Raw genomic sequence first — 16,320 nt, 5'->3', positions numbered from 1 at the left:
AACATTTGACTGTGAAATCAAATAGTACAAATGAGTCGCCATGATACAAAAACAAATTCTAATTCAGCCAATCAGTTTAAATTATGCCCCATGATACCAAAATCCAATTAAATTTGAATTTATTTTAACAACATCAAAACCAATGAAATGATCTGATGTTTTGGGGTATAAAACTGGACATTTTGAATAGTTAACGGAAGAATGGCCAAGGACACCGACAAATATAGACTACTAGCTGAAAAGCTCTTGGAAAGGTACCTGTCTATAAGAAATTTATGCAGAATATTGAAACTGACCGAGAGAAAACTCCACAGATGAAAATCTACAAAGGAGAATCGACAAAGCTAACTGGTTTTGAAACTCTTTTTGTTGTAAGTCTTAATCAGGTTTTTTTTTAATTAGACCAGTATTGTAGAGTGAGATAAAAGATAGGTTTAAGAGAAAGGAGTTGTAAATAGTTAATGGTTTTACTATTCTCTGTTGTACTTAAAGGATAAAATTGTTAATTTTTACTTCAAATAGTGACCTCTGTGGTGGATCTTTGCCTCTCAAAATCTGACAGTTTACGGCATGAGGTGAGCTTCTTTGTGTGTTGGGTTTAAATTGGCAGAGGGGTTTACCCTGTACCGTATCACTTGACTCAACATATCTGTTTGTTTTCCCCTATTTTTGTGTGCTTTAAAAAGGGTAACATTCATATCACAAATTAGAAATAGTGTTCTCTTACTATGCTTGCTAAAGTTGTTACAATAAACAGTTTTTTTACTGTTACTAATGGAAACCTGATGTTTACTTTTAATAGGGGTATTGCTGAGTTAGTCAAATTGAAAATTGTGGTAGTTCATTAAATAGGGTCATAGAGATGTACAGCATGGAAACAGACCCTTCGGTCCAACTTGTCCCATGCCGACCAGATATCCCAACCTAATCTAGTCCCACCTGCCAGTACCTGGCCCATATCCCTCCAACTCTTTCCTATTCATATACCCATCCAGATGCCTTTTAAATGTTGCAATTGTAGTAGCCTCCACCAATTCATCCAGCAGCTCATTCCATACATGTGCTACCCTCTGCGTGAAAAAGTTGCCCCTTAGGTTTAGGTCTCTTTTATATCTTTCCCCTCTCACCCTAAACCTATGCCCTCTCATTCTGGACTCCCCGATCCCAGGGAAAAGACTTGGTCTATTTACCCTATCCATGCCCCTCATAATTTTGTAAATCTATATAAGGTCACCCCTCAGCCTCCGATGCTCCAGGGAAAACAGCCCCAGCCTGTTCAGCCTCTCCCTATAGCTCAAATCCTCCAACCCTGGCAACATCCTTGTAAATCTTTTCTGAACCCTTTCAAGTTTCACAACATCTTTCCGATAGGAAGGAGACCAGAACTGCATGCAATATTCCAACAGTGGCCAAACTAGTGTCCTGTACAGCCGCAACATGACCTCCCAACCCCTGTACTCTGACCAATAAAGGAAAGCATACCAAACGCTGCCTTCACTATCTTATCTAACTGCGACTCCACTTTCAAGGAGCTATGAACCTGCAGTCCAAGGTCTCTTTGCTCAGCAACACTCCCCAGGACCTTACCATTAAGTGAATAAGTCCTGCTAAGATTTGCTTTCCTAAAATGCAGCACCTCGCATTTATCTAAATTAAACTCCATCTGCCACTTCTCAGCCCATTGGCCCATCTGGTCCAGATCCTGTTGTAATCTGAGGTAACCCTCTTCGCTGTCCACTACACCTCCAATTTTGGTGTTATCTGCAAACTTACTAACTGTATCTCTTATGTTCGCATCCAAATCATTTATGTAAATGACAAAAAGTAGAGGACACAGCTCCGATCCTTGTGGCACTCCACTGGTCACAGGCCTCCGGTCTGAAAAACAACCCTCCACTACCACCTTCTGTCTTCTACCTTTTGAGCCAGTTCTGTAAAAATTGGCTAGTTCTCCCTGTATTCTATGAGATCTAACCTTGCTAATCAGTCTCCCATGGGAACCTTGTCGAACGCCTTACTGAAGTCCGTATAGATCATATCTACTACTCTGCCCTCATCAATCTTTGTTACTTCTTCAAAAAACTCAATTAAGTTTGTGATACATGATTTTCCACGCACAAAGCCATGTTGACTATCTCTTAAGCAGTCCTTGCCTTTCCAAATACATGTACATTCTGTCCCTCAGGAATCTCTCCAACAGCTTGCCCACCACTGACATCAAGCTCACTGGTTTATAGTTCCCTGGCTTGTCTTTACCACCCTTCATAAACAGTGGCACCATATTAGCCAACCTTCAGTCTTCTGGTGACTATTGATGATACAAATATCTCAGTAAGAGACCCAGCAATCACTTCCTTCAGAGCTCTAGGGTACACGTGATCAGGTTCTGGGGATTTATCCACTTTTATGCATTTCAAGACATCCAGCACTTACTCCTCTGTAAAATGGACATATTTCAAGACGTCACCATCCCTATATTCTATATCTTCCATGTTCTTTCCTACAGTAAACACTGATGTAAAATACTCGTTTAGTATCTTCCCATCCCCTGCGGCTCCAGACCTAACCTAATCTAGTCCCATTTACTAGCACTTGGCCCATATCACTCTGAACCCTTCCTATTCATACAACCATCCAAATGCAATTGTACCAGCTTCCACCACTTCCTGACAGTTCATTCCATACACGCAGCACCCTTTGTGTGGAAATGTTGCCCCAGAGGTCCCTTTTAAATTCTTCCCCTCTCACCCTAAACCTATGCCCACTCATTCTGGACTCCCCCACTCCATGGAAAAGACGTTGTCTACTTTCCATATTCATACCCCTTGTGATTTTGTCGCCTTTCTCAGGTCTGTGTGGCTTTTCAGGTGTCCCTTTAGAATGTTGGTACGTTAAGAACAAATGGATTTTACTGAGCTCCTGTGGTCAGGTTGATCTTGCCTGCTTTGGTGTTGATCAATGCTGCTTCCAAGTTTCTGCTTCACTCACTTCTGAATGGCTTTCTCTAAGAGTCAGATTTGACCTTTTGCTTGTGTTCACTAATTCTAATACTATGTTGCTTTTTTTAACCTAACATTTCAATATTGCTTGCAATCTGCTGTTTTTTTTTAGCTCACATTCAATGCTGTTTCAAATTAAATTACTGTAGAATCTGCGCAACTGTACAGTACTTACTTTGACAGTCCTTTTAATTTTTGTATTATATTAAATTCTTCAATAAAGCATGGAATTGAATTACTGGCTCTTCTGTGGCAATTTGCTATTTTCAAACTTCCAAAAGTTTAGTCCTTCATAACATAGTATCTCTACAGTTTACTGAGGTTTCCCACCACTTTATCAGTGTTTTCCTGTTTTATTTCAGGATTTTCCCACCATTTTGACCAACAGATGATGGATTCTTCCCCTTTCCAGGGTTTTTGGTCTTTTGCAACAAAGGTTTTTTCCCGTGCAAAATGGAAACTTTCCCACACCTCATAGCCAAGAACACAATGCACTTTTGCAAAATAAATTATATAAAGTTCACTGGCTATGTCCTTTTTATAGATCTTCAAATCAAAATTACAGGTTAATTATTGAATCTTGATTCTTTTACATCTTTAGATTTCTCTCTTAACTTTTCTTCTGTTGGTAGATTTATTCAAATTTTCTCTTCTAGCTAAAGTCAATGCTGAGGCCTTACCAATTCTGCATCCACTGTCTAAATTTTACTTTCTGACGCTTTCAGTGCCAAAATTGTTCTGCTGCTGCTATCAGAGCAGCTGTAATCTCTTGTCAGTAATTGCATTTCAGCTGACTGACTGACTGACTAGCTGTGGCGTCTAGAAGTGGGAAATTTGTTTTCTTCAAAAAGAAAATTTTTCTCTATTGAAAATTTTCTCCTTGTGTTAGGGATTTCTACATGGAATTCAAATACTGCCACCATGTGGTATTTGATACAGGATTAGGAGTGACATAGGTAGTTCACTGCCACCAATCCTTTGTCATAATGACTTGTCTGCTATTGTTCTATTTAGATCAGTGGTAAAGAATAGAAGATGCACGTGTCTTCATTAAGAAGCTGATTATTGCACGATAGCAATAACTACAACACACATTTCAAGTCAGGCATAACAGAGAGATTCTTGGGAGCTATACAGGATACACCTATTCCCTATGAAGGTTAGTGTAGAATGTACTATCTGCACCAAAGTATTCTGAATCATTGCCCTATACACCATGTTATGAGCAGTCCCTGGATGAGATTCCCGTTCGTTATGGTTCCAGTGGGATATTCCAAATCATTAAGCTTCTGGGTGAGGAGGGATTAACTGGCTCCCCTCAGTTTTCGCCCCACTCCTCATTTAATTGGTCACAATAAGGTTAGTTCAACAAGAATCTATTCCCCTGTGGATAGCTTTTTCCCAGAAGCAAGTGAACTTCTGCTTCAAAAGGAGTGGATTTAACCTGGTCCTCTTGAATTATCAGAGAGAGTTTACTAATAACAACTAAACAAGAAGAAATAGTAACACAACATTATTTTGTATTTTTTTAAACAGATGCTTAGATAGTTGAGTAGTCTGAACAATTGAATGCAAAAGAATTGCCAATGCTAGTGGCAAATGTAATGCTAAGGCAGCCACAGCTTTCCAGTAACACCACTAATGATAAAAGTCAGGCTCACCAATCAAACAACAAGAGGCAACTGAAGCTGTCTATTCTGAGTGAGATGAGGTGTTTTTGACTCCCGGAAGCCATTTCTTCCATTTAGAAAGATATCCCTGCTCCAGAAATCCAGGATACTTCAAGGGAGGAAGTACTTGATATAGCAGAACAACAGTTTTCCATGATGGACATTCTCAGGATTATAGGTCCTCAGATAATGTTGTAGGAAAACTATCTGAGTTAGCGTGGAACAGTTCCTTTGCAAAAGGAATTTAGGAGATTTAAGAGCTCTCCAGATTAGGTAATGGACTGGCATTAAGAAACTGTTCCCTCTGTGAAGAGGGAACATAAGATCTTCCAGTTTAAAACGGATTCACAAATCAGCACTAGGTTAACATCCTCAAACAAAAGACCTAACAATCTTCAAGCAAAGTGCAAAATGTCCAATGTATTTGTGCTATGCAGTCACAGACTTGATAGGGTTGAGTGGTATGGAAGGTTGTAGTAATGGTATATGTAACAATCATGTTGTGCTCCCAACTGGACAGATCCCAGACTGAAATCTGACTTGATAGATTATGTAATTAGTTGTGGTAAGTAAAATTTAACAATGTGGTTTTTCATTGCAACATAAGTAGGCAATGTACAGACTTGGTTTTAATGGTAGAATGGAAGTTTAATATACAACAATGTTGAAGAGAAAGTAAGCCAAGCTATTTACAATGCAATTAAAAAGATTTTAATACACTTGGCAGAACAAATCCTCATCTATCCCAGCATCATCGCTTTACAGAGCTCAAATACTAAACCGGGTTCCCTTTTCTATCACATCCATAGTTTTGACTTAAGTGTTTCTTTCAATTCCCAGTATTAAGGGTTTGGTCGTCTCTAAGTTGCATTAATTAGCATCACTGGGATGTCCTAATAAACTTGATCAGTACCGTTACTCCAGAGTGTCACCAATGAAATAAAAAATTTTGCTTTTAGGTATACTTTTCTGAAAAGAAAACATGAAATCCCTATATATAGAGAGGGTGGTTATTCGGACTGAAAGCCTGTGACCAGCAGTATGCCACAAGGATCGGTGCTGGGTACACTTGATCAACTGGGCCAGTGGGCTGAGGAGTGGCAGATGGAGTTTAACTTAGATAAATGCAAGGTATTATGTTTTGGTAAGACAAGCCAGGGCAAGACTTGTGTAGTTAGTAGTAGGGCCCTGGGATTTGTTCTCAAACAGAGAGACCTAGGGGTACAGATACATAATTCCTTGAAAATGGCATCACAGGTAGATAGGGTGTTGAAGAAGGCATTTGGCACACTCATCTACATTGATAAGGCCAAATTTTAAGTACTATATTCAATCCTGTTTACCCTGCTATAGGAAGGGTGTTATTAAACTGAAAGGTTTAAGTTGTAAGGAGAGGCTGAGTAGGCTGGGACTTTTTCCCCTAGAGCATTTATAAATCATGAAAGACATAGAAGAGGTGAATAGCCAAGGTCTTTTCCCCAGGGTAAGAGAGTCCAAAATCAGAGAACATAGATTTAAAGTGAGATGGGAAATATTTTGAAAGGACGTGAATAGTTACTTTTACACGCAAAGGATATTGCATGTCTGGAATGAGCTGTCATAGGCAAGTATAATTAAGATATTTAAAAGACATTTAAACAGATATATGAATAGAAGAGGTTTAGAGGTGTATGGGCCAAATGCAGGCAAATGGGGCTAATTGAGTTTAGGAAACCTGGTCAGCGTGGATGAGTTGGGCTGAAGAGTCCATTTCTGTTCTGTGACTCAATGATTCTTGTGGAACACTGATTAAGCAGGCACAAGAGACTATTTTGTCAGAGATTTGCCTTTTAAATGTGGATGAAAGTGAAGAAGTAGAAAGTTTAGAGAAGATTTCCAGAAAAAATGGACAAGACTCACAACTAAATATCCTCTTAGTGAAGAGCACAAAGTATGAAATACTTGCTTACTGCACGAATACATTTTGGGCTATTGATGATTATTTCTTAAAAAAAAATCATGGACCTTTATAGCACAGGAGGATACTTTTTTCAGCGAGAGCAAATCAAAAGAAATTCCTGTCCTCTGTGCACTCAGTGACTACCTCACATCGATACACCCATTACTGATATATCAAGTGAAGGAAATGATCTTGCCATATTCATTGAACAAAATTCTTCATGTCATTTAAACATTTCTATTAAATCCCCATTTAGTCTTTCATATTTCAATTCAAATCACCTTTATTTCTGTGTTTTGCTTTTTCATTCTATCCTGAAGAATATTAAGAACTAAAGATTTAAAATCTTAATTATTACTTAATATTTCAAAAATGACCCTCTTAACATTTACCTGTGACAATTCGTTTAAAAAAAACTGCATATTCTCCTCTTCCTTTGTACTTCCCAGGACATTGCTACCTTTTCAGCATGCCATCCTGTGATCACCATTCAAATGAACTTTGGTGAATGTCACCCAGGTATCTGACCTGTTTAGGATGCTCCAGACAAACGTTGCCCTTCTCTGTTCCCAAATGTATGGACAGCCCAAATCTTGGGATGAGGGTGATCTGAGAGTTGGGAAAGAGCATAAGATGGCAACAAGCTGCTGTCTTCAATTTTCTTAGTGACAAGGTCGAGGTAAGTTTGCTTGTAGCTGGCCCCATGATGCTGAGTCGATGAAATGTGGTGCTGGAAAAAGCACAGCAGGTCAGGCAGCATCTGAGGAGCAAGTGAGTCAACATTTCAAAAATAACACTTCATCAGGACTCTGGAGAGGGAGAGCCAAATCCTTTGTAAGCATGAGTAGACACTGCCATTTCTGTTCATAATCAGATATCCTTTCTTCTCTTTTTTTATTGTGTACAGCCATCTCCTTCAAAGGACAGGGTAGAATACCAGTAATAATTCACTGCTGCATTTGGGTTAACTGACAGACATAAGCATACGATAACATAAAGAGCTGGGTGTAAGGGTGGTATCATTGCTTAGTGTGTGAAGAAGTATCAGGGTGTTAGGTGTGAGCCCTGATTGTCATGGAGTGTTGCCGGGTGAATGATCGGGCTATGTTAGTTTACTAGCATGATAATTCATTGGTGTGTAGGCAATGTTATGTGAAGATTTATTAACTGACCTTTCTTGTGGCACTGCTGTGAAGTCCTCTGGTCTAGTGGTCAGCAATTAATCTCCCTGCCCCATTGCTCCGACATTCTTTTCTGTGGGTGGTTTGTGGGATTCTCTAGGCACCTTTCCCTTTGCAACCCTCTCACCTGGTGTTCGATTTTCTATTTTTTTAAATTGCTGCGATATTATTTGGTATAGTTTACCTTAAGTGTGGCCTGCTCTTAAAAGTGCAAAAGGTTGGTGGTGGGGTTTGCAGTTGAATTCTTTCATCAAAGAATGCTGATTAAGTGCTGGATGAGTTCAAGTCAATAATGGAGGGATACGTGGAATCGAGAACACAACTGAACAATGACACTTCCATATTAGGATGTAAATACCATCACTGGAAGAGAACAAAGCCAGGGGAAAATAAATCTTTTTTAAAAAAATCCATTCATAGGATGAGTGATACTGGCTGGCTCAGTATTCATTTCCTATCCTTAGATACTCTTGGTGATGAGGGGCCTTGAACTGCTGCAGTCTATTTGGTATCAGTTCACCCTCAATGGCATTAGGGAGGCTGTGCTGTCCTGGAAATGTTTCAAGTGGATAACACAAGCATGTATATGTTGATTTGTTTTAAAGTTCTGTTGCCAGAATGTGTGCTTGAGCAGAGAGTTGAAGTTTATGTTTCCTGATCAGATGGGGAAAACTGTTTGAAACAAAATCTTGATGTACTGAGTACTGTAAAATGCTGAACATCAACAAAGCTCCTGATTTTCATTTAAGATGCTCTTGAATCCTACCCCATTGGCCATGTGAATAAGCTGTCATTAATGTGAAATTTTATTTGATGCTTCTGTGAAATGCTTGATAAACTGTCGTATAGGTAGCCATGTAAGTGCAAATTGCTGTAGTAATTTACATTGCTGTTCTGCTGTAATTGCATAAATGACTGGAACAAGAAACGCAGAAAGAAGATAACAACTGGAAGAGACAGTGAATCCAATAAAAGGAAATATATATTGTATTTGACATTTTTAAACAAACTTAAAAACTGAAAAAGCTGGAAATAAATGAAAAGCATGTGCTAGTAATAGAAGGTGTCAACCTGGTGAAGCTACCGAACAGGACTAACTTGTGTGTCAAACAGTATAAGCAACAAGTGATAGAGCTAAGCAATTCCATGAACAATGGATCAGATCTAAGTTCTGCAGTCCTGCCACATGCAGTCATGAATAGGGGTGGACAGTTAAACAATTCACTGGAGGAGAAGGCTCCACAAATAGCCCTAACCTCAATGATGGAAGAGTCCAGCCCATCAGTGCAAAAGATATGGCTGAAACATTCGCAGCAATCTTTGGCAGAGGTGCTGAGTGGATGATTAATTTCAGTCTCCTCCAGTGGTCCCCAGCATTACAGATACCACACAGTTCACTCCACTTGATATCAAGAAATGGTTGGAGGCACCAGACGCTGCAAAGGCTATGGGCCCTGACAACATTCTGGTATTAGTACTGAAGACTTGTGCTCCAAAACTTGGAGCTCCCCTAGTCAAACTCTTCGAGTATGGTCACAACACTGGCATCTACCCGGCAATGTGGAAAATTACCAAATGTGTCCTGTACATAAAAAGCAGCAATAATTCAACCCAGCCAATTACTACCCCATCAGTGTACTTGAGATCATCAATAAAGTCTCATCAACAGTGCTATAAAACAGTGCCTGCTCAGTACGAACCTACTCAGTGACACCCAGTTTGGCTTCCACCCGGGGCAATCAGCTCCTGACCTCGCTACAGCTTTGGTTCAAACATAGACAAAAGATCTGAATTCCGGAGGTGAGGTGAGAGTGACAGTCAACAGAATAGAACAGTGGGGAAAACAGGCCGTTTGCCCAACATGTCCACAGTGACTCTCCAAAGCACATCCCAACCAGACTCCGCTCCCTACCCTACTCCCTGTATTTTCCATGGCTAATTCACACATCCCTGGATACATTGGTATTTTTAGCATAGCCAATCCACCTAACTTGCACATCTTTGGACTGTGGGAGGAAAATGGAGCACCTGGCGGAGACTCACGTAGACACTGAGAATGTGCAGACTCCACACAGTCGCCCGAGGCTGAAATTGAACTTGGGTCCGTGGCGCTTTTGATGGAACAGGGCTAACCACTGAACCACTGTGTTCTTGACATTAAGGCCACATTTGACTGAGTGTGGCATCAAGGAGCTAAAGCAAAACTAGAATCACTGGGTATCGGGAAAAACACTCTCTACTGGTTGGAATCCTACCTGACACACAGGACGATCGTTGTGGTTGTTGGAGATGGCAAGTAACGTTCATGCCACATTAATGCCAGGCTATGGCCATCATCAATAAGAGACAATCTAATCACTGTCTCTTGACATTCAACGGTGTTCCTATCACTGATATCCCCCACTATCAACATCCTGGGGGGGGTTACCATTGACAAGAAACTCAACTGGACTCGCCACATAAACACAGTGGCTACAAGACCAGGTCAGAGGCTGGGAGTACTGCGATGAGTGACTCATCTCTTGACTAAAGTCTGTCCATCATCTACAAGGCACAAGTCAGGAGTGTAATATTCACCCGTTGCCTGGAGGACTGCAGTTCCAACAACACTCAAGAAGCTTAACACTATCTAGGACAAAGCAACCCGCTTGATTGGTACTACATCTGCAAGCATCCACTCCCTCCACCACTGACGCTCAGTAGCAGCTGCGTGTACTATTTACAAGATGCATTGCAAAAATTTACCAAAGGTCCTCAGACAGCACCTTCCAAAGCCATGACCACAACCAACTGGACAGACAAGGGCAACAGATACATGGGAACATTACCATTTGCAAGTTTCCTACCAAGCCACTCATCATCCTGACCTGGAAGTATATCACCATTCCTTCAGTGTCACTGGGTCAAAATCCTGGAATTCCCTCCTAATGGAACTGCAGTGGTTCAAGAAGGCAGCTCACCACAACCTTTTCAAGGGAAACTATGTAGGGGCAATAAATGCTGGCCAGCCAGCGACCCCTACATTCCACAAATGAATTTTAAAATGACAGATCAAAGGGGGAAAGAATTGGATAGGCTGGGGTTGTTCTCCTTAGAACAGCAATGGTTGAGAAGGGACCTGATGATAGAAGTGTCTGAGTTAATGAGGTGCATGGGTACAGTAGATAGGGAAACAACTTTTCTGTCAGTAGAGGAGTCCATCATTGATCTAAAATAAGAGCTAGAAGACTGAGGAGAGTTGGAGAGACTATTTCACCTTAAGGATGTTGGGATTTTGGAACCACCCAGCTGATAGGGCAGCTGTATCAGAAATTCTTGCAATCATGGAATCCCTAAAGTGCAGAAAGAGGCCATTTGGTCAATTGAGTCTATACAGACCCTCCAAAGAGCATTCTCTGATTCCCCAATCCTATCACTATTACCGTGCATCTTCCCTGACTAATCCACGTAGCCTGCACATCCCTTGATACTACAGACCATTTACTGTGATCAATCCACCTAGCCTCCACATCTTTGGACTGTGGGAAGAAACTGGAGCACCGGAGAAAACTCATGCAGAAACTGGGAGAATGTACAACTCCACACAGACAGTTGCCTGAGGGGGAATTGAACTCAGGTCCCTGGTGCTGTTAGGCAGCAGTGCTAACCACTGAGCCACCGTGCTACCTGAAGATTTAAAAAAAAAGGAAAACAAAATGCAATGTAAATTATTTCAGCAGTATTTAGATACTAATGTGTGATGTCACTATGGTTTAAAGCTGGAAAATGGGATTAGTATAGTCAGGTCTATGTTGACTGGCATGAACAAAATGGGCTGAATGGCCTCCTTTTGTACTGTGAGAATCATTTGAGTTTATTTAAACAGTAATTTTATGGCTTCTCTTTACAGATGTTGACTGCTAAATATTTCCAACACTTCATTTTTGATTTCAATTCAGAAAGCTCTGAAACATAAATCTGTGTCTTTGGGTGTACAAATTAGACACTACTGAATCAGCTACCTAGTTGACTTTATTCCTCATAATAAAATCTAATGGCATGTGAATCGTCTGCAGATTCACTTTTACCCATTATTGCCAGGACAGATGTAAATTCTGTCAGTAATTTCAAAAGTAGTCCAGTACAGTGCTGTTTTCAGATGAATATGAAATCATAGAATGGCTACAGCACAGCAAGAAGCCATTTGGTCTGTTGTCTGTGCTGACACTTTGAAGCTGGAATTCAGCTGGTCTTTTCCTGTAGTCCACCAAATGTTTACTTTCTCACAATTCATTTCCTGTTTTGAAAGGACCCATCTTAGTTGCCATTGCAAGTTAATTGGTGCAATCCAGATGCGAACTGCCTGAAAAATCTTTTTTTTCAATTGTGATATTGCTTCTTTAACCAATTGCCTTACACTTACCCCTCTGGTTCTTGATCAGTGATGTTTTCCCTATCTGCTCTGCCCAGCCACGAAGAATTTGAATATCTGTATCAAATCTCCTATAAACCTTCTTTTCCCCAAAGGAGAATGGTCTCAACTTCTCCAATCCTCTGGCTCTGGGAATGAGGAAGTTACATTTATGAATCTTTTCTGCATCCTCTCATATTGCCTTATAAATCATGCTAAGTGTGGTTCCCAGAACTAGGGGTGGCACGATGGCACAGTGGTTAGCACTGCTGCCTCACAGCACCAGGGTCTCAGGTTCGATTCCAGCCTTGGGTGACTGTCTGTGTGGAGTTTGCACGTTCTCCTTGTGTCTGCATGGGTTTCCTCCGGGTGCTCCTCTTTCCTACCACAATCCAAAGATGTGCAGTGAGGCAGCAGTGCTAACCATGTTAAAGTGCCCATAGTGTTAGGTGCATTAGTCAGAGGAAAATGGGTCTGGGTGGGTTACTCTTCGGAGAGTTGATGTGGACTAATTGGGCCGAAGGGCCTGTTTTCACACTGTAGGAAATCTAATCTAATCTAACTCAATGCAATACCCCGGTTGAGGACAATATAGTATCCCATGCAGGTTTGACATAACTCCTTGTTCTTGTACTTTGTCCCTATTGACAAAGTCCAGGATGCTATATACTCAAACTGTTCTGCTGCCTTCAATGATTTATGCATGTATGTACCCAGGTACTTTTTAAAGTAATGAAAATTCTTTGCATTTAATTTCTGGTACAGAATGATTTTCCGATGTGTCCACACAAATTGATGTTTCTGCACTGGCAATCATAAACCATCCTATTACAGAGTGGCGGGGGGGGGGGGGGGGGTGGGGGTGGTGATGGCAATGGACATGAAAGTTGGAGTTTGTGGTCTTTTAGAGTATGTTCTATGTTTACCTTCTTGTTTGTCCCCCAACCCCAAACTGAATCATCATTTGATTTAATTAATGTGTTGAACAGGTTTAAATGTAAGGTATACAAAGCTTGAAAATTTAATTATTTATTCTTCCTGAGTGCATATTTTATTGGCACATCAGTATGCTAAAAATCACTTTATGATCCTTCTTTCATCATGAAGTTTAATGCTACATTGAGTTTGGATTTGAGACAAACCAGACAAGGAGAAGACAAAGTCAAGAACTGTCTTTAGATTTAGACTTCAAAGTAACACACTTCATTATGCTTTCATACTAAATATTGCTATATGTAGTAATCATAGACCAGGCTCTTATCTTATAATTACAATAACTAAGGATTAATTTATCTTTGTGTGTTCATGTCCATTTGCTCTTAAAACTCTACCATTCAAGGCTATAATGCCATCTAGTCTGGCGTACTGCGCCTTTATCTGTTCTAACATTTTTCCTCTGGTCAGTAATGTGCAGCTCTATGATATAATCGCAAGGTACTGTAGGAAGCCCTTAGAGAACAATCCTAAATTACAGCTGCAGTGTGGTGGAGTGGTGGTGGAAAATGTATTGTTTTATTGTGAAAGGAAACCTAAAATCCAAACATGTACTCTGAATTCTTGATTCCTGGAAATCTACCAGAAATATGGTTACATTTTGAATCAGTTTGCACTGTTGATATTTTGGCGTAACAAATGAATTGTTGAATTATACATTCAGTTTGCCACTATAAAATGTTGCCCTTTAATTGCCTTTTACTGCCTGAGTTCCCTTCGACAGTCCTTGTTAGCACCACTCTCCCCATCAACCCCTCCAAACCCCCAGGTACTTTGCCCTGCAACCGGAAAAGATGTAAAACCAGCTGGTACACCATCCCCCTCACCCCCATTTAGGGTCCCAAACAGTCCTTCCATGTGAGACAGAGCTCACCTGTCTCTCTCCCAGTCTAGTTTACTGCAGGAGGTGCTCCCGATGTGGTCTTCTCTACACTGGGGAGACCAAATGTAAACTTAGGGAGCAGTTTGCCGAGCATCTCAGCCGGGCCCACAGGGGCCGACCTGACCTCCCAGTCACTGCCCATTTTAATTCCATTCCCTTTCAGACATGACCATGCTTGGCATCCTTCATTGCCACAAAGAACCAAATGGCAAATTGGAGGAGAAACACCTCATCTTCCACCTGGGCAGCCTACAGTCCAGAGAGCTCAACACTGAGTTCTTCAATTTCAAATAACCGCCCTCCCCATTCACTGACTCCCTTCCCAGCCCTTCCCCCTCCCTTTTACTACTCCCTGCCACTAACCAGATTAGTTCCTCCTTTTGACCAACCAGGTTATACCCTCTACCTATCCCCACCTTACCACCCCTGCCCCTGCCACCCCCTTTATCTACAGTTCCTCCTACACCCACCCCGAGTCCTGCAGAAGGTTATACCCAAAATATTGACTTCTCCACTTCCTGAAGCTGCCTGGCTTGCTGTGTTCTTCTAGCTTTCTGCTTGTCTACTTTGAGTTAATTCTCAAGGCACATTTAAATACAATATCTCATACTTAACCAGATCTAATTTGTCTCACTTGTGCTGTCTCAGAAGTAGCTAAATATTGAAGTTGTGTATTTTGTCACTGTCCATGATTGCTAATAGTGCACCAGTCAATGCTTCAGTGAAAGAAATTCCCCATTTGTAGTTGAGTTGTGATGTGTACTTCAAAGTACTGTAAGATAAGCTGCATTGTGGTACTTCTTGACCTCAATTTATGATTCACCCTTTTGTTGAACAGTTAACAAAGCTAAATCTATGGTTTTTCACAAGCTGTTAAAAAGTGTAGCTTGAACGCGGTGAAAAAAGTCTATGCACTGTTTAGATTGGGGCTGATCTCATTGAGCCTAAACATTAAATGCATTTGGGAAATTTAAATTGAAGCTGACTGTGATCAGCTCCTTTAGATTTTTTTTTCTGTTCAATATTCTACCATTTTTGTTTCATGCTGGAAAGCTAGTTTTGAGATTATTTGGGAATGATTATAGAAGTAGCCACAAATGTTCTGATAGTTTTAAGTGCGTTACCTTGAAACCAGATTTGAAATTTTGATGATATGTATGCTTGATTTTTGAAATGTTCATTGTAATTGGAGTAGTTATTTATCTGTAACTGATAAGATTACAGATATAGGATTGACTTGTAGGTAGGAAAGCACTGAATGTATGTATCATTTTGACATTTAGATGGTCAGTTTGCAATAAAAGTACCTAATTAAAATATTTAACAATATCAAAATTTTTGGATTATAAATAACATTTTCTTTACTACAAGGAGGTATTGATTGTGATGGCATTGTTGGAGGTATCTAAAGGAGAAATGCAAATGATTAAAATGTTAGTTTTTATAATATAAAAAACATAAAAAGTCATCCTAATTCTGATGCAAGCATCCATTTATTAAGTTTGATGTAAGGATTACTTTTGACATAATTTGTACTACCGCTCAAAACATTGTATTATTGTAAGCATGAAGAAAATGTTAAATTATCCATCAAAATTTCAAAGTTTCATGTTGCACCTTGAATTGAAAGGCAAACTTAGTTATTCAGGTGGCTACTACCATGTTTCATGAAGATTTCATAATCTATAGCTCATGACTTTGGTTGCAAGGTTGGCCTGCTCTCCATGAAATCATTTCTGTGGTAGTTTTAAAAGTAGACTGACAACCCTGCTTAGTTGCAGATGCACAAGGATTGGAGTTGGAAAGAGCAAGAGGTAACTTTTCTAAGAAGTGATTTGCAGAAAAAACAGTAATCATACTTGCAGAAAGCAGAACTCTGTGCAGAATTGCCTGTTATGCGTCTAACATGAACCTTCCCACAGCTGGCTTTATCTGAAGACAGATCTAAAGGTGCAGTAAAATTGTAGCGCAACGGTGAAGGCTTGTGTTGTAGGTTTGCAGCAACTTAGTTTCTAACTGCTTGAATAAAGAGTTTTAAACGCTGTTAAACAAATAAAAGCTTCTTGCCAGGGACTGAGTATGTGGAAGAGGATAAATCAATGTTGTATTCAGCTGTCTGATTCAGCACAAGTAGGCACCACAGCCAAACCCAGAGTTCAATTCATTTAGTTCCCATAGGGACCACCAAATACTGATCAAGAGCAGGAAACATGGCTATCTTTCCTGTTCTGAATCCCTGTCAACTGAAGTTGCTGTTTTGACCAT

The 16,320-nt window shown here is 40.3% G+C and overlaps 1 protein-coding gene across 6 annotated transcripts in view; it reads left to right on the top strand.

Annotated features, from left to right (window-relative positions):
* The window catches only part of LOC140482247 (activin receptor type-1-like), a 114,771-nt gene that overhangs the window by 35,744 nt on the left and 62,707 nt on the right, over positions 1–16,320 (top strand). For 3 of the 6 annotated variants that reach the window (XM_072579384.1, XM_072579385.1, XM_072579383.1), the window contains one exon: positions 523–575. The exons of the other annotated variants lie outside the window; for them this stretch is intronic. In XM_072579384.1, coding sequence (XP_072435485.1) covers positions 571–575 — 5 coding nt within the window. In that variant the 5' untranslated portion in view covers positions 523–570. The remainder of the gene's footprint in view (positions 1–522; positions 576–16,320) is intronic. 6 annotated transcript variants of the gene reach the window in all.

This window comes from Chiloscyllium punctatum, chromosome 10, assembly GCF_047496795.1.
Source record: "Chiloscyllium punctatum isolate Juve2018m chromosome 10, sChiPun1.3, whole genome shotgun sequence".
In the NCBI taxonomy this organism is placed as follows: Eukaryota; Metazoa; Chordata; class Chondrichthyes; order Orectolobiformes; family Hemiscylliidae; genus Chiloscyllium; species Chiloscyllium punctatum.
This window is presented reverse-complemented; position numbering and strand designations above follow the sequence as displayed.